Source organism: Pantherophis guttatus, chromosome 3, assembly GCF_059756535.1.
Source record: "Pantherophis guttatus breed Tessera chromosome 3, ASM5975653v1, whole genome shotgun sequence".
In the NCBI taxonomy this organism is placed as follows: Eukaryota; Metazoa; Chordata; class Lepidosauria; order Squamata; family Colubridae; genus Pantherophis; species Pantherophis guttatus.
Window position 1 is genome coordinate 45,691,627 of NC_142065.1, and position 27,442 is coordinate 45,719,068.

Sequence of the window (27,442 nt, forward strand, 5' to 3'; positions counted from 1 at the left end):
TATGTTACGTGTTGGACTATTCCTATATGATTGGAATAACAATCCACTTGCAGATGGATGCAAGGATGAATGAGAGCAGTGGTTCAGTGTATGTGAGACCTACAAAACTGAGGAAGGCCAGTCCATGTAGCTATTATCTTGGCTGCAACCTTGAAGGAGATTGCCAAAGAAAATTAACCATGGCATATAAAATAACTTAAAGCAAGTACCAGATAACAACAAGGATAATCTGAATCATGAATTATATAGAAGAACTCATAGCAATCCAAAATCAAATAACTGGAATGGTGTTAACAGCTGTCCCATATTACATATTCCCCTTCATTGGTAAAATCAGGCACATTGTCTTGGAAAAGTGCAGCATTTTGCTAAGCGGGGTCAAAACTGGGTCCTTTTCAAGAAGAAATAGCTCACAGGCACAAAGAATCAGATGTTTGCAATAGTTTTTCTTCAAACATGTTAAGTAAACAGCACTGACTTGAGATACTGACTTCACAGCCAAACTTCCCCTGTCCTCAAATTCACAGTGGCTTTTCATTTCTGGTGGACTGATGTGAAGAAATATACATCTTCATCACTGCCATCATAATTCATGTCATAAAATATATAAATCCAATAAACAATAAGCTTCCATCTAATTGCCTGTCTTTTCAGTCTGAAGCCAGTCCTATTAGAAATTATGGGAATAATGTATCTTATAAATTATAAATTCTTGGAGCTGCCAGTTTAAGGAAGCCCTGCTCTAATCTCTGATTCTGTTTTTTCTAATCTCCTTTTGCAGATCAATTACCTGGACCTCAACATACACAATAACATTCCAACGTTACATAAAGTTATTGCGGGAAGGATACATGTAGGTCTTGCTTAATGATCAGTTGCTTAGTGAATGTTCAAAGTTATAATGAAGCACCCCAGAATTAGTTGCCACCCATTTAGAATAGAATAGAATTCTTTATTGGCCAAGTGTGATTGGACACTTTTGGTGCATATGCTCTCAGTGTACATAAAAAGACAAGATACGTTCATCAAGAATCATAAGGTACAATTTTCGAAGTTCCAATGGTGATACACACACAATCTGTAGCCATGTGTGATTGTATTTTGGGCATTTGACAATCAGTTCTCATTTGCAATCATTTCTATCATCTCCCAGTCACATGATCACAATTTTTGGCAGTTTTTGCTAATTTCCAGTGTTTACCTCCAATTTCTGGCAAAAAACACCAATTAGAGAAAACAGATTTTGTTTGATGACTGTGGTGTTTTCCTAATGGCCACAGGGTTCACTTATCGACTGTGGCATTTGCGGAAAATCAATTGTAAAACTGGGCATGGTCACATGGTAACCCGCTCATCATGATTTATGAGCATAATTCCTGGCTCACTTATGGTCGTAAATTGAGGACCAATTGTACATATAGTAAGGCTCTGTACTGTAAATTGGGAATAAATAAATACACAAACATATAGGAAGGAATTACAGGAAGAAACTTGTTTTTGGTGTTCCCGCTTCTTTCTTGCCAAAATTTGATTTTTAATTAAAGTGACTATGAAAATGATATTTGGTTTATTTCCTTTTTATTCCACCCCCATGCTGGAAACATCTGACAATAGTGATATTAAGACATTTTTTTCTCCACCATACCTCCAAGAATAACGTACTCCTGTTCTTTTCCTCTGATTGTTTTCTAATAGCATACCTTTGGTGTCTGTTTATTTACAGTCTATGAGCTCCATCTATGAAGACCAAATGCTAAACTCAGTAGGGTTCTGGTCTTTGCAGCAAAACTCTTCTTAGGAGAGAAAAAAAATAGCCTGAGGTCAACCAGAGACTCTCATGAAACAAGAGACTGGAATGAAGATTGCTAGGCGTAGTTTATGCCACTTATAAAACTTCTTTATTTAAGTAAAGTGACTAAGTACATTTTTCAACTTTAACATGTTACATCCCAATTGAACAGCTCCCAGAGGCTATTGAGAGGCATTTGTTGCACATTGCAAGTGGAAAGACGCAATTGTTTCAAAAACATAGATGCTGCATTAGTTGTTGTTTCTAGTTGCTTCTGAAAGCCTTAGGTAGCCTGTTACAAGAATCTGAATAAGGGGGGATTAAGGCAACAATTGCTATAGTTAGATCTTCCTCTCTCAGAAAAATTACCGTAAAGCTACCATACCAGGAAAAGCACCACTTGACTTTGAACAAAAATAAAAAAGAAATCTCTGAATATCTTAAGGGATGGCACTTTTTAAAAGACATAATCTTGTCCTGTCACTGAATTTGCTCTTCCTACACTCGAGTAAAATTCTTCTGCCTCCATCTAAGTATTCTACAAACACAACCATTCAATTCTCTTCTTCCTCTGAATTTTGCTTATCTTTCACCTTTAGTTCTAACAGTTAAATGATGCTCACCAGCCAATTTGGCTTCTATTGCTGGTTTATCTGCCAAGATACATATGGCCAGAGCCAAGTCACTTTATTGCAGGATCTCACAATTTGCTTTTTAGAGTGACATTGGTAACATGGCTCTGTTGCTTAATAACAAACCATGGTACCGGATTCACCAGCCTATCAGAAGGCGAAACAAACAGTACATTCAGAATCATTTTTGTGTTATGTTTCACTAATGCTGTGCCTACAAGGCTAACATCTTTGCGCCCATTTAGCATAAACAGAGAATGCAAACAATGGATTCCCCTATTATCCCAGCAGAGATGAACTGAACGTCAACTCCCATCAACCTCCAGACACTATAAATCCAACAAATCTGGAGGAGACTGGGAAAGCTGTTAAATGCCTTCACAGCAGAGAGTCTACTTCAAAGAAGTCTTCCCCCTCCCCTGTGGATGTGGTGGATTGTTGCAACATTCCACATAACAAATAGTAATATCTTATATGACCTACCATGGTCTGAGCTAATTTTTCAAATCAGATCAAATAAATAGCGAACAAATAAGCAGCTTTTGCTTCTCAAACAGCTTAGGTATTATTACTTCTCTGGCCAGTAAGAAGGGGTAAAGATAAAGGTAAAGGTTCCCTCATACATATGTGATAATCGTTCCTGACTCTAGGGGGCAGTGCTCATCTCCGTTTCAAAGCCGAAGAGCCAGTGCTGTCCAAAGACATCTCCGTGGTCATGTGGCTGGTATGACTAAACGCCAAAGGCGCACAGAACACTGTTACCTTCCCACCAAAGGTGGTGCCTATTTTTTTACTTGCATTTTTTATGTACTTTTGAACTGCTAGGTTGGCAGAAACTGGGACAAGTAACAGGAGCTCACCCTGTTACATGGCACTAGGGATTCAAATCGCTGAACTGCTGACCTTTTGATCGACAAGCTCAGCATACTGACATCAAAACTTCTGTTACTGATAACTAGTTCACCCATTTATCTCAGGGAAATAGTTCTTGATCAACATTTATACACAGTAATATAATTTGACGCATAAAGAAACTGCATAATCAACACAAGAAAACACCCCTATGGTTAGTTTTCAATCAATCATTAGAAGAAAGGGTTTACCTTATCTAGTCGAGATTCTCCTCCAGCCTTATTCCACTGCTTTTAAGAAAAATCTGCTGAAGAGGAAATTTTAGCAGATGAAGCTCCATTCCCTTTCCACCCTACCCCATGGAAATTGTCGGGGAACTATTGAAAGAATGTACTGAGGACCAATCAAAAGGCTTTTCACTCTGAAAAGTCTTTGTTTAGTGCCCTACCTCTATAGGAGAACCTGGAACTAATCTATCACATAGTCTACACCTTTTCTGTATGTGCAATAGTGTGTTTCTTTAAAATGCACTTCAGAGATTGCACACTAACATTTCCCATAGAAGATACCCTGCCCATATTTTCTACCAAAGGAAAAAAAAATGAAATTTAGGACAAACTGCAGCTAATGCTAGAATATCGCAAAGAAACAAAGAAATACTATTTAAGGATATAACGGGATGGATGGATGTGGGAGCAGGAATTGAATCACAGTAGCAACCCAATGGGAAAAGAGGTATTCAAGTTCACAACAGAGCCTTTCACAATGAGTGTTCTATTGTGGCAGGGTAATATATTCTTCCACCACAGATGGGGAAAGCTGGGGAAATTTATGATGTTCCAAATATTGCCTAAAATACATTTCTCAGCATCCCTTATTATTGCTGGTGCTTGTTAACAGTGCTGGGTTTTTATCCAAGCTGGATGGTTGCAAATGCTTACCCTAAAAGGAATGCTAGAAGTCTTTTAGCATTATTGGAGCTTTTAGGAAAAGAATATTTTGGAACTCTTTTGAATTTTATATTCCAGAATTCGAGATCAATTCATCCAAAGAACTCAGGCCATATTCATCACTTAATACACAAAAACATTTAAGGCACACATCCAGTGTTAGTATTATTGCCGGAAGATTTGTCGCAAAGTATCTATCAGAAAAAAGACCACCCACACAAATCACTTCAAGGTTAGCATAGTTAGCAGTTGTCACTATTTTCCACTTCATTCACTTATGTTCTCCTTTGCTCAACAAGTAGGTGTGAAAGAAATCACATCGTATAGAAACCTTGTCACTTTTTAACAGTGCTACAATTATAATTTTCTTTAACCAAGCTCATTGGGTAGCTCCAGACCAATTTAATAATGCTTTTTGACCATTATTATAGGAGCCCTGGTGGTGCAGTGGTTAAAGTGCAGTACTGCAGGCAAACTCTGCCCACAGCCTGTAGTTTGATCCTGATGGGTCAAGGCTGATTCAGTCTTCATCCTTCTGAGGTTGGTAAAATGAGGTGTAAGGCCTCCAAGTTGGCCATCCTTTCTTGTTGACCAACTAATCAAAACAGCTGGGTGTGATTTATTGTGTTAAATTATAAGCACTGGATTGCAAAAATGTTGCGCTGCCTGACATGCTGCCCTCACTAATTTCTCAGTATTTGGTCTTTGAATCCTGAAACATCCGTAGCATTTCTCTGATTTAAAAAAAATACATAAACCATACATTTTATATTTATTTTGTGCCTGTGTAAGTATCATCCAATGTAGGTGTCCCTCATACCAATCTCACATATTTTCTTACACTTTACAGAATTTCAGACTGAATTCTCACATCCTGCCCACTCTACCATCATATTGTTTAGTTGAAAGGAAAAAAAACCTCACTTTCCCTTTTGATAAAGAATATTCATTTCTTATGTTCTACCGGCTCCATATGTTTTGCTCATCTACATCATATTTGGCATGTAAAGTAGATTAGTCTTATATTTCCCAAGAGAGACAGAAAATAGAAGCTCCGCCACCCACCCAAGTGCTGGAAAACCTTGCAGCGGCTGTGAAGTGTTAAAAATTGTGCAAGCACATTGCAGAGTTAAGATTTGCATTACCAAAGCAGAGAATCATAACAAGCTATTCCCTCCAGTAACAGGTCTTATGAGACCGTCACCCAGGAGAAGTTAGAGTTTTTAGACTAATAGGTATTTTTTTAACCTCTTTTAAAACTAAGAAGCCAACAAGTACATTAAAAAAAAAGCTTTTCTCAGCATAAGGCCTCTTCAAGTCAATGAAGCCCATGACATTCAGATATCAACCTCACTATGTGTACAACCCAGATTTTGGCCCTCAAGTGGTCTCCTCCCCACCCCCCGGAACTCTGCTGAATGACACTGTTCAGTTTCCTATTCTCAGGAAGCAGGAACAGCAGAGAAACTGGCAGATAGAAAGTCAGTCAGCTACAAGTGAAAATTAGAAAGGATTTTTGTCAATATTTGTTGTCTGCAACTTGTCTTTCCTCATTTAGCAAAATGGCAGTAGTTTCCCAAATCTCATTCTAAATACTGGTTTAGAATACAAATAGTCCTTGATTTGCAACAGTTCATTTAGTGACTGTTTGAAGTTACAATGGCCCTGAAAAAAATAACAGTAACAGAGTTGGAAGGGACCTTGGAGGTCATCTAGTCCAGTGGTCACCAACTGGTGGTCTGTGGACCACTGGTGGTCCATGAGAAAATTTTGGTGGTCTGCAGAAAAATTATTTGCATTTTTTATATTGCACTAAATCAGGGGTCCTCAAACCAAGGCCCCTGGGACAGATATGTGCAATAAACGTTTCTGTTGCTGCAGAGTGTCTCCCGCTTCGGGGTCTTTTTGTGTGGGTCGGAGGGGGACAGAAATTCCAACTTGGGGTCTGCTTCGGCCTTGTGGTGCCAGGGCTTTGACGAAGGCTGGAGGGAAGTGCCTCTGGCAGCGAAGAGCCAGTGGACCTTGTTCCAGTGGGACTGCATCATGGCCTGGAACTGGCTGACAATCTCAGCCCGCTGAGCCTCCAGGCCTTGGCCTGCACTCCTGCAGGTCTTCCCTCTGCTTGGAAAGCCTATGCTTGTAATCCTCAGTGAGGTAATTCTACTGAGGCTCCTTCTCAGTCAGATCCAATTTGAACTGAGCTGTTTTGCCAACTCTTTTTCATGGTGGCTGCTTAGCTCCAACAACGTCTTCCTGTTAGGGCGCTAAGGAGCCCGAGCAGGGAGGCGAGGAGTGGCTGGGAGGGGAGGGGTGAGTAGACGTTGGTGAGGCGCCCCTGGATGTAAGTGACATCGAGTTGGCCATGCCTACCCAGTCACATGACCACCTGGCCACACCCACCCACCCAGTCATTAGGCAGATCATATTAGTGATCTGCAGGATTTAAAATTATGAATTTAGTGGTCCCTGAAGTCCAAATGGTTGGTGACCCCTGATCTAGTCCAACCCCCTGCTCACACAGGAGACCTGAGCTAGAGATTCGAACCACTGAACTGCCAACCTTTCTGATTGACAAGCTCAGTGTCTTAGCCACTGAGACACTAGTGGACTTATGACCATTTTTCACATTTATGACCATTGCAGCATCCCCATGGTCACATGATCAAAATTCAGTTGCTTGGCAACTGGTTCATATTTATGATGGTTGCAGTGTCCCAGGATCATGTGATCACTTTTTGCGACCTTCTGACAAAGTCAAGGGGAAGCCAGATTCACTTAACAACCTTGTTACTAACTTAATAACTGCATTGATTCACTTAACTGTGGCAAGAAAAGTCATAAAGTGGACCAAAACTCAGTTAAGAAATGTCTCAGTTAACAGAAATTTTGGGCTCAATTATTGTGGTAAGTTGAGGACCAGCTGTGTAACAATTTTCCAAGCATATAACATGATGAGATTATAACCTACTCATATATGAAACTCATAATAGGAAGACTACAACAGTGTGATTTAGGTACAGCAAAGACCAAATGTCTTTGCTGTACCTAACGAAAAAGATTTATAACAATTTGGGACAATATTCTAATAAATTTTGGAAATGACTCAATATAGAAAGAATGTTTTATCACATCTGGTAGACATGTTTAAAAAAACCCAAATTATTGGAAAGATATACATAATACAATGCTGAAAAAACTCTGGGATTTAAATTTGAAATGAAGCCACAACTTTTCTTTTGAGGTATAATCTTAGCAAGCAATCACATGATTTAATGAAATATATGCTTACAGCAGGAAGAATAAATCTTGCCCCACACAGGAAGAAGCATACAACTCCAGCAATATCTGACTGGAAACTTAAATTTGGAGAATATGAAGTAATGGCAAAACTAACAGTATATAAAATTGAGGTTTAGGCAGGAATGATTTCCCTATATGCAATATATTTCACAGCATGGCAAATACAAGCTCTTACAGTCTAACTTCCCAGAGAACCTAAATGTTTACAAGCACCGTAAATCAACAGATGAAGACAAAGGGAAAAATTAGAAATTCAACAGTTATTTTCCTTTTTCTTTTTTTAGTATTTTAATTGTTAAATTTGCTTATCTATTCTCTCTCTTTAGTAATATTTAAAATTATTAAGCAACAATACAACGATGATTTCAAAAGTAAGTAGTCAGCTCAAGAAGGAAAGTTTTATTGTATAACAAATATTTTGAAACAATCAACAGCAGTTTTCTTTTTCTAATGTTATATTCAGTTTTGGTTGAAAAAGTCAAATAATTTTTATCTTTCCAAAACTGCCATCCTAAATTGTAATTAATATTGATAGAATATTTTGCTTTATTTTATTTCCAGAGTCTTGGTTATCTAAATAATGAAGTATCAATCCTTAATTAATACTGCATACGTATAATTGTACTGAAACAATACAGTGCATTAAGAATTGCAAAATATATTAATAAAAGATATCAAAAACCCCTGCAAGCCCCCCCAATTTGGGACAATATCAAAAGCCCCACTATTTTAATTGTTGGAGTTTAACCTGTGTGTTGCCATAATAGCAATGTCTGTGGCCATTTCAATTTTCCTCTTTTACATTTATTTATACAACACAACACCAATCTTCCAAATCTTCCCTTGTCATCTCCAAGTTGCCAATTAAGGCACCCTCTTATTGCCTGTAACTGGGGCAGACTACCTCTATTGCTTTGCCTTTGGCATGCCACTCAAATTCTCAATAGTACACCAAATTTAGAGTAAGTCAATAGAAGAGCCGAGGTGGCGCAGTGGTTAGGGTGCAGTACTGCAGCTACTTCAGCTGACTGCTGGTTCAGCAGATCAGTGGATCAAATCTCATCGGCTCAAGGTTGACTCAGCCTTCTATCCTTCCGAGGTGGGTAAAATGAGGACCCAGATTGTTGGGGGCAATATGCTATTTAGTATACTGTCTTTGGTGTAAGCCACCCAGAGTCCTCGAAAATGGGCGGCATAGAAATATGAATAATAAAATAAAAAAATAAAAAAAAGTCTCCATGAACTGAGTGGTATTCACTATATGATGTAAACATGTACATTCATTAAGGTTGGTAAAAATAAAAGGAATATCCACATAAAAGATAGGGAGCTGCAAGGGAACATATAACTTCAGGCTATTCTAACAACCTAACAAGCTCAAGACTGAATGGAGATTGAAATCAGCAAACGCCCTTCCGAAATGGCACTGATCACGAAAAACATCAGTCATGAACTTGTCCTCCTTTCTTTCTTGAAATGTGGAATTTTATTAACAAGGGGAAATAGGAAAAGTGAGAATTAATCTAATTGGATTCTGTAAAAGAGGAAGAAAAGACAGCATCTGTTTCAGAAAGGACTGGGGAGGATTATTAATTTATTTCCTGGATTAGGAAGATTTAGATATTAGGCAAAATATGCTTCTTCTGTAGCAAACCACATAGGCAATCTTTTCTTTGTGAATCTGATAGTTTTGGCAGAGGCAGAACAGTCTATTGAATGTTATGCTCATGGCCTCTCAAAATGCGACATAAATAAAGCTTTGGATTTCTCTGTGCCCATTGTTCATATGACTGTCATATTTGGAGAAAGGAGGATGGTGGAAACATTTTGAGAAGACTGATCTGTCAGAATGTCAAAACAAGTTGCAACCTGGAATCAAAAGCTTCTACTTGCATTACTCTGAAGATGTGTATGAACATTATACTTGGAACAATTGGCTATGAAGGTGTCCATACTTACGTTGATGAAAGCCATAATCCAGAAAGCATAAGATACTCTGGTCACCACCAGTCCTTTTATGGGTAGGTCATAATGTGTCAGGTTCCCAGGATGATGTGGGACCAATGATTTCCGGATGTGAGGGAGGTTGCTGCTACCACTGGCTGTGCCATTTGCCAAGATGCAATTGGTGTCTGATAGAAAAGGATCAGCTATCAGAGGGCTTAGCAGGGCACCAAAGCCCACAAAAAAATGAAGGGCCTACAGAGAATGACAAAGAGAAAAGCTGGTTAATTCCTCTCAGTTTGTGATATCCAACATTGCCAATAACAAATCTGGCCAGATGAAATGAATAGGGTTCAGAATGAATTAATAGTTTGTCGCTAAAGTCATCTGAGATCGGTTGTGCAAGACTGTGTGTAGAGTTAACCCTGCAATAAACTTCATATGCTACCCAAGTGCTCTTGACATTTTGCTCTTCCTATGTGGGAGACTAGAACTATAGACATCTCCTATACCAGTGTCTCCAACTTTGGCAACTAAAGCTTTGCTGGCTGAGGAATTCTAGGAGTTGAAGTCTTAAAGTTGCCAAGGTTGGAAACCCCTGTCCTATACCACAGAAGAACTGGAGGATAAACCAGCACAATTACAATGCTGACCTCAGGTGTGACGCAAATCAATATCGTAACTCGGTTCAATATAATATGCTAAACCATATTATGGTTTGGTTTATGATATCATCTAAACTAGATAATTGCTTAAGATTGTGATGGAGTAGGAAAACAGGGTAGGAATAGTTTCTGGAGAACCAGTAGCGGAAATTTTGAATAGTTCAGAGAACCAGCAAATACCACCTCTGGCTGGCCCCCGAGTAGGGTGGGAATGGAGATTTTACAGTATCCTTCCCCTGCCACGCCCACCAAACCACGCCCACAGAACTGGTAGTAAAAAAATTTGAATTCCCCCACTGAGTAGGAATAATTTAATCTCAGTTTATAGCTGTGGTTTGCTATAAATTAGCTTGCTTTAACCATAGCTGGTGTGTTACCCAAGATAGGATTAATGGCTAGTTTATGACTAAGCAAAGACTAATCCTCCAGGAAAATGTTGTAACATGCCTTTATCTTTTGGTAGCAGAAGATGAGATTGTGGTGAGATAGTTACTATAGAATTATTGTTTCTCTCCCAGCCACAGATATGTTTTAACAGCTTCATATGTAACATTAACATGGTCTGAATGGGGTGTGCAAGAAAGAGGGAAGTATCTATTTTAGTAAATGGGAACATGATAAGAACTCTAAAATATACAAAACTGGCAAAAATATACAGATATATATTTTGTATACATGTATACAAAACTGGCAACAAAGCCATGGTGGCACAATGTTGCAATGGAGTATTACAGGCTAATTCTACTCACTGCCAGGAGTTTGATTGTGACTGACTGAAGATTGATTCAGCCTTCCATCCTTCTAAGGTCGGTAAAATGAGGACCCAGTTTGTTGGGGGCAATATGATGACACTGTAAACCACTTAGAGAGGCTGTAAAGTACTATGAAGCGGTATATACGGTACGTCTTAAGTGCTATTGTTACTGCTAAAATGTATCCACAGATTAACTTCTATTGATAAAGAAGTTACATTCATTATTCTAACACAATGTAGTACTTAAATCTTGTCTTACTTATTCAGAAACAAGTTATAAATTGATGCACTCAATTCTATTGCTCTCGAGGCCGATGGTCTAGTTCTCTTGACTGGTCTGAATGCCAGATCAACATTGAAATGACTGCATGCATTCATTATGTGCAGTATTCCCTAGTGCTATATCATGGCTCTGTTTGGATCCAACATGCCTTTACTTCTAGTTTTGCATCCAAGTATTAATCTGGGGAGAAGGACGGTATAGGGCACATATCTTCTTGCTTGGACTAAACTAAAGTACCGGTATATATAAGATGGAGGTAAGGCACCCTGTGGATTTTACTCTGCTAATTGTTGCCGACTATAGGGAGCGGTTGGGATGCAGTGGCTCAGTGGCTAAGACACTGAGCTTGTCAATCGAAAAGGTCGGCAGTTCAGTGGTTCGAATCCCTAGTGCCACGTAATGGGGTGAACTCCCGTTACTTGTCCCAGCTTCTGCCAACCTAGCATTTTGAAAGCATTTTGCAAGTAGAAAAATAGGGACCACCTTTGGTGGGAAAGTAACAGTGTTCCGTGCACCTTTGGCATTTAGTCATGCCGACCACATGACCACGGTGACGTCTTCAAACAGCGCTTGCTCTTCGGCTTTGAAACGGAGATGAGGACCGCCCCCTAGAGTCGGGAACGACCATCACATATGTGCAAGGGAAACCTTTACCTTTACTTTATAAGGGGCGGTATTCATCTCCATTTCAAGGCCATTTATCTAGTGCTCTCCGAAGAGAGTTTTTCAGTCATGTGGTCAGCATGACATCACAGAGCACTGTTACTTTCCCACCAAAGTGGTAGCTATTTATCTACTTGCATTTGCATGCTTTTATCTCGCAACAGAAATTGAAAGGAAATGAAAATATTATGGTATATTCCAAAATGCAACATGGAGGGTGCAGAAAAGAAAATATACAGGTATTTGGGACACAAGAGAAAGCCAGAGATGCCCAGATGCAGCAGCATTTACCATTTCTAATCACAGATTTTGCTCTAACTGCTCTAACATAGTGTTTAGGAAAATCCTGTCTCTTTGAAAGCACCAAGAAGGTTGAGGCTTCCCTTCCATGTTACACTGATTTTGACTCTAAAGAAAGTAAACCATCCAAGCTCAGTACAAAATGAAATTTTTCTTCCTTCTCCCTAGCATAAACATAAAGAAGGGACTCAGTTTACATATCTTCATATTTCCCCATCAGAGGAAAACATTCCTCATCATGGCAAGTGCAAGGGAGCCTTGAACAGTTATGAACCAATGGAGAAGTAGGGGAATACAAGCACACAAACAGGGGTGCAAAATTAGGCCCAGCATCCACCAGTCTCCTTCTCACCTGCAGGAAGACCGCTGAATCCTTCTGATAAATCTTCACCAGCTGCAAATTGGAAAGTGTGTCAATACAACCCATGGCCAGCCCAGCCACAGCCATGACCACCGCAAGGACCACCACATTGTGACAGACAGGGATGATGGCAAAAACCACAGAAATAGCAAGGGATGAAACAAAGAGAGCGACCAGAGACTGTGCCAATCTGGAAAAGAAAAGGCACAAATTATTTATGTTGCTGTATCATAGGCCAGTTATTTCAAGCACTATTGTAAGGACTGTAATGGTTTTGTTCAGGTGTTCTGATATAGGATATTTGACTGAACATGGTACTAACTTAACTGTTGCAGCTCCTGCCTTCTGGAACCGCACCCTTCAGAGTACGGATGGTGCCCCTTCTCCTGGGGTAGTGAAAAGCCCTCAAAACCTGGCTTTAGTGCCAGGGCTACTGTGTTGTGAGGTCCCTACTGTGATTCTTTGTTATTATGGAGGTTATTTTAGTTATTTTAATCTAGGCTGTCTATGCCATGGGGCGTTTTTTAAACTGGTTTTTTAATACTTTTTTGGATTTTTTCAAGATGCCACGAATTTGCCAGAGTTGTTGGTTATAATACATTTAAATAAATGAATAGAAATATAAATAAAATAATATGGTCACTATAGTAATGAGATGCATTGGATCTTGCCAGTGATTTTTAAGAGAGATTTTTAAAAGAGACTTTCCCAACGCATGATATATATTGTGCTGGATTATAATTTATTGTCATTCCCATCCATTTTGCTATGATATTTGCTCAATAGGAGAAAATAGATGGCTATAATGAGGATTGCTACAGTAGATCTGTTTCCACTTCCTGCATTTTTACTATTCAGAGGGGGTATGTTTAACTTCCCCTTCATCGGTAGAATTATGTCTAGCTTTAATTGACTAATGCTTATTATGAATCTGACACAAGCAAGTGCCACGTAATGTAATTGATGTATATGGAAAACAAATCCTTGCCAACAAATTTTAAATGTGGTAAACAATACATCAAATAGGCTAGCTTTCATTCTAGTAAGATCATAATAAAATAGGACAATCTACTGATCAGTTACATGGAACCTCTTATAAATAACTGATTCTGAAAGGACTTAAATATATATCCAGCTAGGCTCCAAATTGGAGCTTGGTATTGATTTACATAGGAATGAAAAATACATATAAAAATAGGAGCAGCAAGCAAAAAAACAACTGCTAAGTGCTAGTGAAGTGTCAGCAACAGGCTCAGAGCTATAAAAGCAATACCTCTGGGATACAAAAAGAGCTCGTCGGGGAATAAATATGCAGACACTAACAACTAGGAATGGGCACTGTTCCAAAACTGGAATGCTACACATGAAACTTGTCGAAGGAGAACAGCTATCTTCTACACTCAACTGGCCTAAGAACACAATGAGAAGTTAAACATTAATTGTCAAGTTCTTTAGGAAAACATCAACAGCTATATTGTGGAGGAGCAGGTAAAATTTAAAATAACATTCTCTAATCCAGATTTCTCAACCACAGCAACTTTAAAATGTGTGGACTTCACCTCCCAGGATTCCCCCAACCATCATGTAGGTTAACGTCGACACATCTTATATACTGCAACAATCTCCCGGGGAAAACGGAGAAATAGTTTGTTTATTATTGTGCCCAGAATTCAACTCTCCATTTCTCTTAAGAGTCCACTTTAGAGTTCCAATTGGGAACTTCAGAAGCTCTTTAGGATTGCAAGATTTACTTAATACAGATCAATATTCTCTGGAGGCCTTGGGATCACAAAGAAGCCATCCTGGAGAATAATATGGGCAACATTCATACAAAACCCTTTCCTCTTTATTTAATTATCTGATTTAGTGGTTTCTATGGATTGGATACTCAAATACACTAACTGATCAAATGATCTGAACTCATACAACATACTGACATATCTGTACTAAGTCATCCCCCAACCCCTCTCCCTCAACAGACCTAATCAAGTTGAAAACTAAACATTAGACCACCAAAGAATTAAAAGTAATTATTAGACCAAGCAAGGAGCTTGGGACTGGATTTTCTTTTAACCTACTGAAGTTCATTTCCTAAATTAGGATGGTGGGATTGGCTATAGGAAGACAAAAGGGCATGTGAGATTAAGGGATAAAGAAAGGAAGGAATACAAGGAAAGGGGAGGATCAATCAATGTATTATGATGGTTGTGTTTTTCTTTAGAGAGATAAATTTGTTACTAGTGTATTCAGCACAAAGTGAAAAGATTTAGCAACATATATTATATGGGAAAGAAGTTAACTTCAAGAAACATACAAAACACACCATGTGGAAAAAATATTTTGATAAACAATATCTTGCAGCAGTAACAAATTATTTAGAGGGGTTGAAATTCTATTTAAAGCTAATATAATTTTAAAGTAAGGGAAACACCTGGGAGTTTTATTTTTGTTAAAGAAAAATTGGATAATAAACTGCTCACATTTGCTTCCATATGTGTTGAATTAGAAGCAGATCAACTTCTACAGAAGCTAGTGAAACAGTTATTAAGATCTTCTTATGGACAGTTTGATATGGAGGCACCCTGAATTTAATTTTTATTTATTTATTGTATTAATCAAATATACAGTATATAGCTGCCCATCTCACCAAAGGAGATGATTATGTTGGTATTAAGGAGGAAATAGAAACGGTAAAAATTAAGTAAAAGAATTTCTTATATCAATAATTGTTGAAAATTATGCAAACAAAATGACAAAAACAAGGATTAATCCCTAATCAAATTTAAATCATATTACTCAAACAGATATAAGTCCTTCTTAAAAATATACTACATAGTGTATAGGGTATTTAAATTTTACTAACTCAAATTAAGCAAAACCCAATCACTCAGAAACATATAATTGAGAATTCATTATTTTACTGAGATAGGCAAGATTTTATGTTTCATAAATGACAAAATGAATACAAGTAGTCCTTGCTTAATGATGATAAGTACGATTGGCAATTCTGTTGCTAAGCAATGCAGTAATAAAGTCTGCCATCAAATGATCATTCCCTCTTAGGAGAGCAGTTATGGCAGTCCCAGCTGCTGTCATTAGATGAACCCCATGCGGTCACAGAGTCCACAGTCACATGATAACCATTTATGATCTCCTGCCAGCTTTCTCACTGACTTTCCGTTTTGGAAGCTAGCAGTGAAGGTTGCAAATAGCAATCATGTGACTTTGGGACACTGTGACCATTGTAGTTGTTGAACATCTGAATTGCAATTACATTCTGGGGATACTGCAATGGCCACAACTTATCATAAGACCACAGACCCTAATTCAATGCTGTTGTAACTTCAAACCATCACTTAATGAGAGTTCTGTCCTAAGCCAACATCACACAAATACACGAAAGCATGGGTTTGTTCTCTTCACTAAATCAGGCTTGCAAATACATACATTTGCAGGATAGAGACAAGTTGCCTCCAGACATTCAGCAAGCCTGGCTTACAAGTTTTCTAAATCAAATAGGCAAGCAGAACAATAGTCAGGTGGAGTCCAAGGGTCATAGCTTGTAGCAAATTCATTGGCTGGTCCAGGTTCAAAATCTGGATTGCAAGGTTCACAAGTCAAGTCAATGGAGTGAGAATTAATGGACAGTTGTTCATGGAGAGCTTCGTGCTTGCTGCTCCATTTTAACAGAAACAGCCCTGGTGTAGTTTATTTAGTGGGGCTAGACTTCTTCTGTTGAACAATTTTACAGAGCGCCTTTGTTCCAACCTCTTTGCAGTCCGCCAAACACTTGCAGTAACCCCACACCCTCATCTTCAGAGAGGGACTGCAGCTATGACTGCTGGTTGCTGTTTTGTTCCACCACTTCTGCCTGCTCAGATGTCAGTCCATCTGGTAGCACTGGAGTTGACTGTTCCTCATCTGTCAGCACTTTTGAAGCTGAGTCCGGCACGTGCTACTCATTATTGGTCCCCTCCTCTGACCCCAAATCCGAGCTTACCATGACAATAAGTAATCATTTCACCAGGACTATCTGTAACCTTCAGGTTGTGTGGAAGATGTACCATATATGCTTGCAGAGAAATATAAGGTTTGGCTTATATGTGGATGGACTTATCCACAAGTATATACAGTAATGTTCTTTTTTAAAAACACCTGTATTTCCTCTATGTACTCATACATATAAGACCTTACATGGATAAGCCAACCCTTAAATATTTGACCAAAATACCATAAAATACCACAAAAATACACATTTTTCACGATAGCTTGGTTAAAAATTTGAGAGTCAGCTTATGCACAAGACAGCCTTATATGCAAGTATATCTGGTAACTAGCTTTTTGTAAGCTTGGTGGCTATATCAGTTAGGTAAATAAGTATGGTAAGTGGTCTGTTATAGTAAGATTATTATAGAAACTTCAGTATAATGAAGCATAAAGAAACTTTTGCAATCACAATTTAAAAATAAAACTAATCAAGCTTAGCGTATTATGTGAACACAAGCACTAGATTTCTATCTAAAAAGGTTACATCACGGCAACTGGACCAAAGTTTATTAAAACTGAGATGTTTCATTACTCATCCAAGTAACTTTTTCAGTCAAAACGAAAATTTTGGGTAGGCAGAGAGTCATTGGAATGAACCAACTGTTGCTATATGGACTTCAGGGGGTTTCTCCCCAAAATGAAAAGCAACATATAAGTGAAGACTCAATCATCCAGGCCAAAAGTATCTAAAAGATTATCAGTAAATCATAGCAAATGGACTGAAGTTTTCTAGATTTCTAGAAATTTACAATAGAATTTACATTGTTAAATATGTTATACAAAGGGGTCATACTCTTCCTGCACTACAGGAGGGCTCTATCCTGGTGGAACAGGGTACATTGAACATTGAAAGTCAGGCTTTCAATGCAGACCATCCCATGTTCATTCCTGGGGCCAAAAAAGACCTTTGCTTTAAACCCTAGCATTGCTACTATCTAATATCATCAGAATTTCATTACGTGAAACTAATAGCCAAATTCAGTCTAAGGCAAATTCCTAACTACATAAAAAAATCGGTGGTAAAGAAAAACTTAATCTGTTGGTTAATGCTTTCAACCTTTATCCAAATAAAATGTGCCAATAACTTCAAAGAAGGAACTAGTCAGAATTACAAGCAACTTCCCAGATACGGATGAGCAGCCAAGAGTCACTGCAGATACACAGGGATCTGCATTGCATACCCTAATCATTGCAGAGAGTACAATACAGGGGTGAAATCCAGCAGGTTCTGGAGAACCAGTAGTGGAAATTTTGAGTAGTTTAGAGAACCAGCAAATACCACCTCTGGCTGGCTCCAGAGTGGGGTGGGAACGGAGATTTTGCAATATCCTTCCCCTGGAGTGGGGTGGGAATGGAGATTTTGCAGTATCCTTCCCCTGCCACGCCCACCAAGCCATGCCCACAGAACCAGTAGTAAAAAAATTTGAATTTCACCACTGGTATAATATCTCACTGACACTTCCAGTATGACTTTGATTTACACCTAGGAAAGACACAGAACAATGAACATTTTCACACGCCACAAAATCAACTTCACCTGCCTATGCTGTAAGGATAAAGCATGTACTAAAATTGAAATATAAATTTGATTTTCTGGTAAAAGAACTTCCCTAACCGACACATAAATAGCACAAATGGTCTTCAAAATGCTTTCAAGCATAGGTCCGGAAATGGTTGCTAAGAATACTGTGGGCTGCAAGAAAAAACCATCAATCAATCCTGGAACAAATAATGACTTGCTACTCCCTTGAGAAGATGATGATATGCAAGCAGGCATGTGATGCAAATCAATGTCAGAAAAAAAAATATTACTGTTTTGTAAGTATGGGAGAAGTGAAAGAAGGGAAACTGATAAGTAGATGGACGGTATCAAAGAATCATAGAACTGCCTTTGTTAGAGCTACAAGTTTGTACTATAAATAGGTTGAGATAGTGAGCATTTGTGCACAGTCACAAGGAATTGTCCTAAATAATTCCTAAGGTGGAATTCCCATAAGAGGAAGGTGAGTAACTCTTCTAAATGTATTTTTTTAAATGAATAGAACAATATGATTCATTCTAATTGTAACCTTCACATTTAAATGTATTATCTTTTGGACAATAGATGTGTGGGAGAAACAAGACTATCTCGCTTGCTTATCAGAAGCATGGAGTTGGCATCTCAGAAACTGAGCCTTGAAACTGACAGGCATTAGGTCTTTCCTGAAAGGATTCTTCCACAGTCAATATCCAGCCATGTTAACAGCACTCATCTATTCTGAAATAATCTTCCAGACAGCTGAACAAAAAATTATATTTTCATAAATAGATTAAAATCTAAACCTTTTTAAAATCCTGCACAAAAGTATGCTTTGAAATTTAGAAAGGAACACAAAGTTATTAAATAACTGAAATAACTCTAAAGCACCCTGGGTGGATTCAACAACTGCTCCATCTTTTATAGACAGTGTAGGATCCAACAATGAGAAAAAATGTGAACTAGTTTTTAATAGTAATAAAAAAAACCCTAAAGTGTGAAATGGGGAAAGGCTGAACCTGGAAGGAGCATTTAAGAGGAAAGAGAGCTAAAGATAGATATAGAATGGCAATGACACAAACACTGTATTACGTATTGTGCTAAATCAGTGTTTTTCCAACTTACCAACTTGAAGATGGACTTCTACTCTCAGAATTTCCTAGCCACCTAAGGACACACACACACACACCAGGGATACAGAGCTATTGTGATCTGAGGACCACATTTATTATTTAGTGCATTGTATGTATATGTGAATTTATTTTAAAATGTGGGGTACAGATACTGTAAATAATAACCAGAGCAACAGGACCAACATATTTAAAGAGACTTGAGTATTTTCAGGATTTCCTTATCCAGGAATCTCTATTCAGTTGCTGGATTCATATATAGGTAGTCCAACACTTACAAGAATAAGAATAAGAATAATTTTATTTCTATACCGCCCTTCTCCCGAAGGACTCAGGGCGGTGTACAGCCTATTAAAAGCACAAGACAAACATCAATTAAAATAATTTAAAATTATTAAATAATTTGGCTCAATTTAAAACCCCAGAAATTTAAAACACCCAATTTAAAATTATTATGTTGATAGCCCAGCCTGGCGGAACAACAGGGTCTTAAGTGCACAGCGAAGTGCAGAAAGCAATTGAGATCGGAATTTCCATCATTAAGTCATAAAGCAGGAATGCACTGTTTGGTGAGGCAATCACAGGTGCCATTGTTAACCAAATCCAATGGTCATTAGGTGAAGAAACAAGCAAGTCAATGGGAAAGCTGGCAGGAAGTAGTAAGCCCCAGGTGGCTCGCAAGAAGGGAAGTGGCTGCTGCCAGGTAAGAGAGGCATGAGGGGGGCCATAAAAGTGTAAGGGATGCACAACAGAGTTTGGGAGAGGCATGCAGGTGTGTGTGAGGAGGAGGTGAGGTTAGGGCTGAGGAAGGTGTGCGAGGGTCCGAGGAAATGCAGTGAAGGCCTGTGAGGCTGCCCAAAGGTACAAGCAAGCCATGGTGAGGATTGCAGTGTTATTTGGGGTTGCTCAGGGGCCACAGCAAGGGCCAGGGAGGGGCACACAAGGCTGTGAGTGTCAGGGAAGGCATAAAAGGTTGTGATGGAGGTAAAGTGAGAGTTGGAGAGGGTGCACAGCATGAGTGGCCAGCACAGCATGAGCACAATGAGGCTGAGGGAGACTTACCCCAGCCACTTGCAACTTCTAAGGAAGCTGCGAGGGAAGGTCACACATGGCAATCATGTGATTGAAGGACACTGCAATCACCATAAGTAGGAACTGGTTGTCAACTACCTGAATTGCAATATTGTGACCATGGGTCTGCTAGGACGGCTGGAACTCCAAGAACCGGTCATAACCACAATTTGTTCAATGCTATAGTAACTTTGAATGGTCTGAATGAATGGTCAAGACTACCTGTATTGTATTTAGCCATGCTTCAATGGCTATAATAAAATGTAGTTTGTTAATTAAGCTGCATGGAAGAGGCAGTCATTCAGCTGGCAAACATAAAACACAGCTATATCACCCTAGACTTAGTGTATAGATATTTTTCAATTTTTCAAAGGGAAATTTAAGAAAACTTACAAATGATTAAACTAAATTTCCCCACAAACCTGATTTTCTTTAAGAGTTTATAAAATAGAATAGAGCTGCCCATGGAGAAACAAATGACAAATAAGTAAGCAAGAGATAGCTATAACCAAATAGTTATACCCACACATAGCTAACAAAAGATGGGTTAAATAGAAGGGTGGAGAATACAAGATGTTATAGCAAGGCCTTTGTGTAGAACACCTGAGAATGTGCAATATATTAAGACTGATTGAGTGGTCCTCAGGGTTCTCTGAATTTGGGTAACGAAACTTCTGCAAGAAAACAAGCAAACTAGGTAACATCATCAGTGGTAGCACTTGATATTACCTAGTTTGGGTAATGAAATATCTGCAAGAAAACAACCAAGTTTTGAGAGTACCAGAGACCCCTCATTTCAACCCTGAGCTACAAATAATATTCTCCTTTATTGATAAAACAGATTGGTATGCCAGAACACCTGATTACCCTTCCAAAGCGGTTTTTTTTAACATATAACAAGTAAACTTACTATAACAAAAAGTACTGCAAGAACTGAGTTTGGAGAAACACAGGGAAAAGAGTGAGATTAGCATACTTGTTCTCCCCATCCCTCTATGTTCAATCTGTTCATATAAATAGCCAGATTGGAAAGGTGATGTCCTGAATGAAAATACGAAGCTGAAAGATAATGAAAGCAAAAAAAAAAAAAAAAAAAAGGAATGTGAAAAATCCAGATTCTTGCTCAACATTAAGACAAACTTAATATCAATCAACTTGATTAGTAAACTTTAAATGGGTGGCAAAAAAAGAAAGGTGATACATAGTTCTGTTTGCTTAGGCTCAAGAAAAGATAAATTATTGATTAAAGAGGAGATTAATCTCATAGTGACAAGGAAGATCAGAACAATTAAACCAATGGTCTTTCCATTGATAATGTAGGACCTATGACAAGAAAGAAAATAGACATCTTCAAATTAGGGATCAGTAGGTAGCGACTGAAAATATCATGGACTGCAACAAAAACCAGTCAGTCACAATAAGAAATGATTTACTCCTCTGTTTAGATGACTAGACAGAATCAAGAAATTATAGCACATTCTTGGAAGAGCTATGTCCATGCATGTGCCAAGAATCAAATCTTGCTGGAATCCATCAAAAGTACAATATCTGAGTTCCCAGGTAAATATTAAGACATAAATCATGGTTTAAAATCCAATAGTTTTTAAAGTTCATCATTACATGAAGTGAAAAACAAATCATATTGTGGTTTAGAGAAATGTGTGGCCTGTATGTTTCTTCTGATTGTAAATTCTGACCATAAAATTGGCAATAGTCAGCATAATAAAAAAATTTCCCTAATGTCACTCTCAACTTTCAACCTCAGAATTGTTAATAAGGCATTAGCCCATTAACAAAAACCTTTGTTTCCTTGTTTGATAAAAAAAGATGAAAAATGAGCCTATCATATATTTCTTTATAATTTCAACAAAAAGAATTAAGGACTTGTAATAAAAGAAAGCAATGTGTACTGAAATCTATGAATGTGCTTAATCATAAAAGAGTGGCACACTAAATATAATAGAGTGAATTTAAAAGCATTATGCCTTGCTTTTAGGAAAAAAATTGTTCACAAAAACAAAATGGATATACAGTACTGCCAACTCTTGTGATATGTCTCATCATCTTTGATTATCTCTCCCCCCACTCCATCTCTAGCACACATTTAGAGACTTATGAATTTAAGATGAGTTTCTTTCATATTCTTTTGAGATTTCATATCCTCCAAGAGAAGTATAAATTCTGAACCCCTGATGGGTCAAAACAAGGATGCCAATAAAAATAATGGAATCTTTTTGGATGATCTAAGCATCACATGTAGTTCAAGACAAAATCTTCATGATAGGAGACTGATACTTTGTAAGCACTGGGGTCTGCAGCTGTTAGTTTAAGGGTGTGTCTTCCAGCAATACATCTCCAGCAAGCGGTAATTGCATTTCTCTTTCCAAATATAGTAATAAGATTTTCCTCTAAACCCAAGACTTTAAGGATGTTCATTTGCAGTAGTTTAAATAATGGACTGATCCTTTTTGAGGCCACCACTTCAGAGAAGATTTTGGCACAAATTGACTTGATTTACAAATTTGCTTGGGAGGAGGAGCTAAAGTCTCAATATTCTTTGCTTGTACCAAAAAAGGAGAATATTTGTAGCTCAGGATTGAATTGTGAGATCCTTGGTGCTCTCTGAGCTTGGTTGTTTTTTTGCAGACATTTCATTACTCAGACTAGGTAACGTGATCAGTGCTAATAAGGATTGGGGTTTGCTCTTAATTTATATTCTAGCGCAATGATGGCTAACCTTTTCTGGACCGAGTGACCAAAGCGTGCCCCAAAATGCAATGTACGTGCAGCCCTGCCCCCACGCATGCACATGCACCCACCCTGTGTGTGCCCTGCTCCCCGCGCATGCACACCTGCCTCTGTATGCGCTCACCCCCCCGCACAAGCCCCACACCCCACGCATATGTGGCAGAGACCCATGACCAGCTGGCTGGCAGGAGGCGTGCGAGCATGCATGGCAGAACTAAACGGGGGGGATGGCTTGCATGGCCACAGAGAGGGTGCTGCGTGCCACCTGTGGCATGCGTGCCATAGGTTCACCATCACGGTTCTAGTGGCTTCTTCTGTCAGTGGGACTTAAGTTGGAGGTTGTTTTGTTGGGCTGTTTACTGTTAATTGGTTTGCCAGTTTCTTGATTGGAGTATTGTTTATTACTTGATTGCTGGTCTGAAAGTAATCTTGGTGTTAATCTATGCTCATCTGGATGTTGCTGGTGGGAAGGTGTTTTGGTCTTTTTGTTCCCTTTTTATCTCTTTTGCACAGTATGTAGATGTTATTTATGTCTATGTCTATTGATGGTCGATTTGCTAGAAAGCCAGGCTTCTAGGAATTATCTCATATTTTTGGACTTGGCTTGGTCTAGGATGGTCACAGTTTCCCAGTTGAAACTATGATTAAGTCTGTCCATAGGTTGTGAAATTAAAGAGTTTTTATCAGGTCTTCTGACTGCTAATTGGTGTTCATGGATGCTTTCTTTTAGTCTTCAGTGTGTTTGTGCTAAGTATTGACTGTTGCAGCTTTTACACTGTATGTACTAGATGACTCCTGTGGAAACCTATGGGATCATTACTTTCAGGAGCCATAATGGAGGTCATAATGTGATATCTAGACTCGATAGCAGCCCTACAAATATGTAAATGACATCATCACCATAATAAAAAGGACGAATTAGGGAACACCTACAAAACCATTAACATCATCTTCAAAGGAATCCAATTCACCAGAGAAAAAAACAACTCACTATCCTTCCTGGATATCCTGATCAACAGAGACTACGATGGCAAACTAGAAACATAAGTGTATCAAAAAACCACCCACACCAATCAAATGCTCCACTATCAAAGTAATAGTACAACCTCCTACAAGAAAAGCTGTAAGAACTCTATTTAGATGAGTACAAACACACTTCAGAAACTCTGAACAGCAGAAAAAGGAAACACATTATCTATACAACATCTTCCAACAAAATGGATATCAGTGCAACTTCATCAAAAAGTGCCTGACCATTCAACCAATACGGCACAACCAATTCAAGTCTTAAAAAAGATAACACTGTCAACATCAAAAACATCCAAGAAACCACCAACAGACTATTACAACCTCATGGAATCAAACCAACTAAAGCCCTCCAAAACTTTCTAAGCAAACCAAAAGACCCAGCAGCCCCAGAAGGAAAAACAGGTGCCATCTACAAAATACAATGTAAAGACATCAACAGTCACTATGAGCTGAACTGAATGTACATACAATTGAAGAGCTGTACACTTGGCACATGAAAAATTTGGACACTGTGTCTGCTATAAAGACATTCATCACATATCTCAAAGGTGTATCTTCAGGTCATCTGACTGGCATCAGTGAGATAAATAAATCAATGAATAAAAAAATGTTTAAGATAAATTTGTGCCATTTTCATTTGCCCTGTTCCACATTCCCTTCTTACCTTACCAACCTTTTCTTGGCCCTTGTGAAGGTAGCCCATTGGAACGTAGAAGCCTGCTTCAAAGGCCCATGAAAGCCCCTTCTAGTTTTACAATATCCAAGACCAAAACACAGAAACCAATTATGTAATAGAAGTGGAGCATTCTCATTCATTCAAATGAAAGTTGGAAAGTCAGCTGTTAGGGATATTATATATCAACAAAGGGGTTGGACTAGGAGATCCATGTTTATGTCCTATCAAATAGCAGAAGGAAGTCCAGGCAATTAATCCATCCCAACTCAATACTGTCCACATGGATAGGGAATGGAATGTGTGTTATACTTCATTAGGTTTAACAATTTTTAATTAACTATTTTACTAAAAAAATAAAATTTCTCAAGCCTAAAAAGAGCTAAACATCTTGCCTCTTCCAGGGATACCATAACACAGCTTTGAAATGATCTATCAATCAATCAATCAATCAATAAGCAAGCAAGCAGCCTCCCTCACTGCAAAAAGATTGCTAAACAAATTACCTGTCATGCTGCAGTAAGAGGTTTGGACCCAAAGGTCCCATTCACATGTCTTGGCTGACCCAAGGGATCATCTGTTGAATCATCTGCTAAATCACCTCCCCTCATTACACCAGCAGCACATGAGTCAGATTACCCTGGCAGCCATTTTCTAGGTCCTAACTATTGGAGGCTGCTATTTGCTTTTTCATTATTTCCTGTTGGAGATGACCAGGCTGACCCTGAGGGCAGGGGTCAAATACATCATGTATAGATGGCATGAAATAAACTTGTAGCACTTTTGAACTCTATCCCGGCTCCTGGTTTCTTGTACCTGACAATTGCTGTTTCTTTGAATGCAGATTAAACAGTGGGTAGATTTTGGGGGGCGGGGGCTGGGGGCTTACCATTCTTCCTCTTGTTGGGTCTGTCTGATTAGAGCAGACTGGTTAGAGAAGTGTAGATGACTCTAAAAAAGCAGTCACAATGGGGTGCTAGAAGAAACCTCTTTAAAGGGCCTTTCTAGGAATTTACCTCAATCATATAGAGACAGGTTATTCACAAGTAGTCCTTAGAATGGATCAGGGGTGAAATGCTCCTGGTTATGACCGGCTCGGGTGAGTAGGTAGTGATGGCGGCGGGCAGTTCGGAGAACCGGTAGCAAAAATCCCTGCCCCCACCCCCCATGCCCAGGTGAGCCGCGCGATCATCAGAGCCTTTTTCTCCTTTTAAATGGCTCTGACCAGCCAAGCTCTGACAATCCCAGCTGAGTTGCCTGCTAACCAGGCAACTCAGCTTGGATCACCAGAGCCATGTAAAAGAAAAAAAAGTCCCCCCCCAAGCCTCCAGCTTGCTTACCTTAGCTGCTAGTCGCAACGCAATCCATTGCATCAGCAAGCAACTGAATCTCCCTGCCTGCAATCAAGCTCATCGGTGAGCAGCTCTATCTACAACTTTAAGACTTGTGGACTTCAACTCCCAGCAAAGGTGGCTGAGGAATTCTGGGAGCTGAAGTCCACAAGTTTTAAAGTTGCCAAGGTTGGAGACCCCTGATCTATTGGGTAAGTTTTTTTCCCCTTTGGGAGCTTTTAAAAAAAATAGTTAATTGGGGGGGGGTTGTTCTTTTTTTAGACCTAGCCATTTAAAGTTTAGGAAGTTTTAAATTTAGCTGCTTTTATATAAAAATCAAAATAAATTAAAATAAAATAATATTTGTGCAGCTTTCTGAGATTTACTGTGTTTCTGTAGTGTTTCACTCTAACTACACAAACACACAAAATCTCACAAAGCTGTACGTGGAATTTTGTGTGTGTAAAGTGTGAAAGTTGGTTTTGGGGGCTTTTTGTGGCTGTGTGAGGTTCCTGCTTGTTGCAGGGGCCATTTTGGGTCTAACACAGCTGCTTTTACATTGTGGGTGAACCAGTTGTGTTGTGTTGTGTTGTGTTGTGTGTGTGTGTGTAAAGTGTGAAAGTTGTTTTTTGGGGCTTTTTGTGGCTGTGTGAAGTTCCTGCTTGTTGCAGGGCCATTTTGGGTCTAGCACAGCTGCTTTTACATTGTGGGTGAGCCAGTTGTGTTGTGTTGTGTTTTGTAGGTTAAAAAAGGGCAAAGAAGTGACATTGACTTGGCCACGCCCACCCAGTCACCTTACCACCAAGCCACGCCCACTAATTAAACCACGCCCACAGAACCGGTAGCAAAAAAATTTAGATTTCACCCCTGGAATGGATCCATGAGCAAAGTTATCTTAGCTTCCAAATAAGCTCGATTTATCTAGGGATAAAAATAATTTCTCCTTTGAATTAACAATCGGGGTCATTTAAGTGAATACTTCTAATTCCATTACACAGTAACCCATCATCTCTGTAGTTTGAATTAAAAATGTTGTCACAGAGTCAACAGATAATGACAAATCATATATTGGACAACTATGCTCCCATGTCAATGGATCTTAGTTTTAGGACTTGGTTGGAAAATTAATTTTTAGATGTAAAAATGCCATTTAAGTCAATATCATCAGTTCAAATAACACTCTGGAAGATAGCATCAGTTAGAGAAACATGTGTTTTCCAAACACTGCACAGAGACAAGCCATCATTTTTTATAGTGTCTTGAAAGATAACTGCTGAGATCCGGATGATGGAACATTAAGGATTTCATGGGAGTGGTGGGAGAACTAAAAGGCATTCAAAAGTATTTTGTTCACTGGGTCAATTAGTTCTCCACAACTGTGTTAAGTACAACCATCAATATTTC

The 27,442-nt window shown here is 38.8% G+C and overlaps 1 protein-coding gene across 1 annotated transcript in view; it reads right to left on the minus strand.

Annotated features, from left to right (window-relative positions):
- SLC60A1 (solute carrier family 60 member 1) overlaps window positions 1–27,442 on the minus strand; it is a 48,046-nt gene that overhangs the window by 12,930 nt on the left and 7,674 nt on the right. Inside the window, exons 2-3 of the mRNA XM_034414419.3 lie at window positions 12,485–12,683; window positions 9,483–9,722 (exon numbers count right to left, since the gene is read on the minus strand). Coding sequence (XP_034270310.1) covers window positions 9,483–9,722; window positions 12,485–12,683 — 439 coding nt within the window. The remainder of the gene's footprint in view (window positions 1–9,482; window positions 9,723–12,484; window positions 12,684–27,442) is intronic.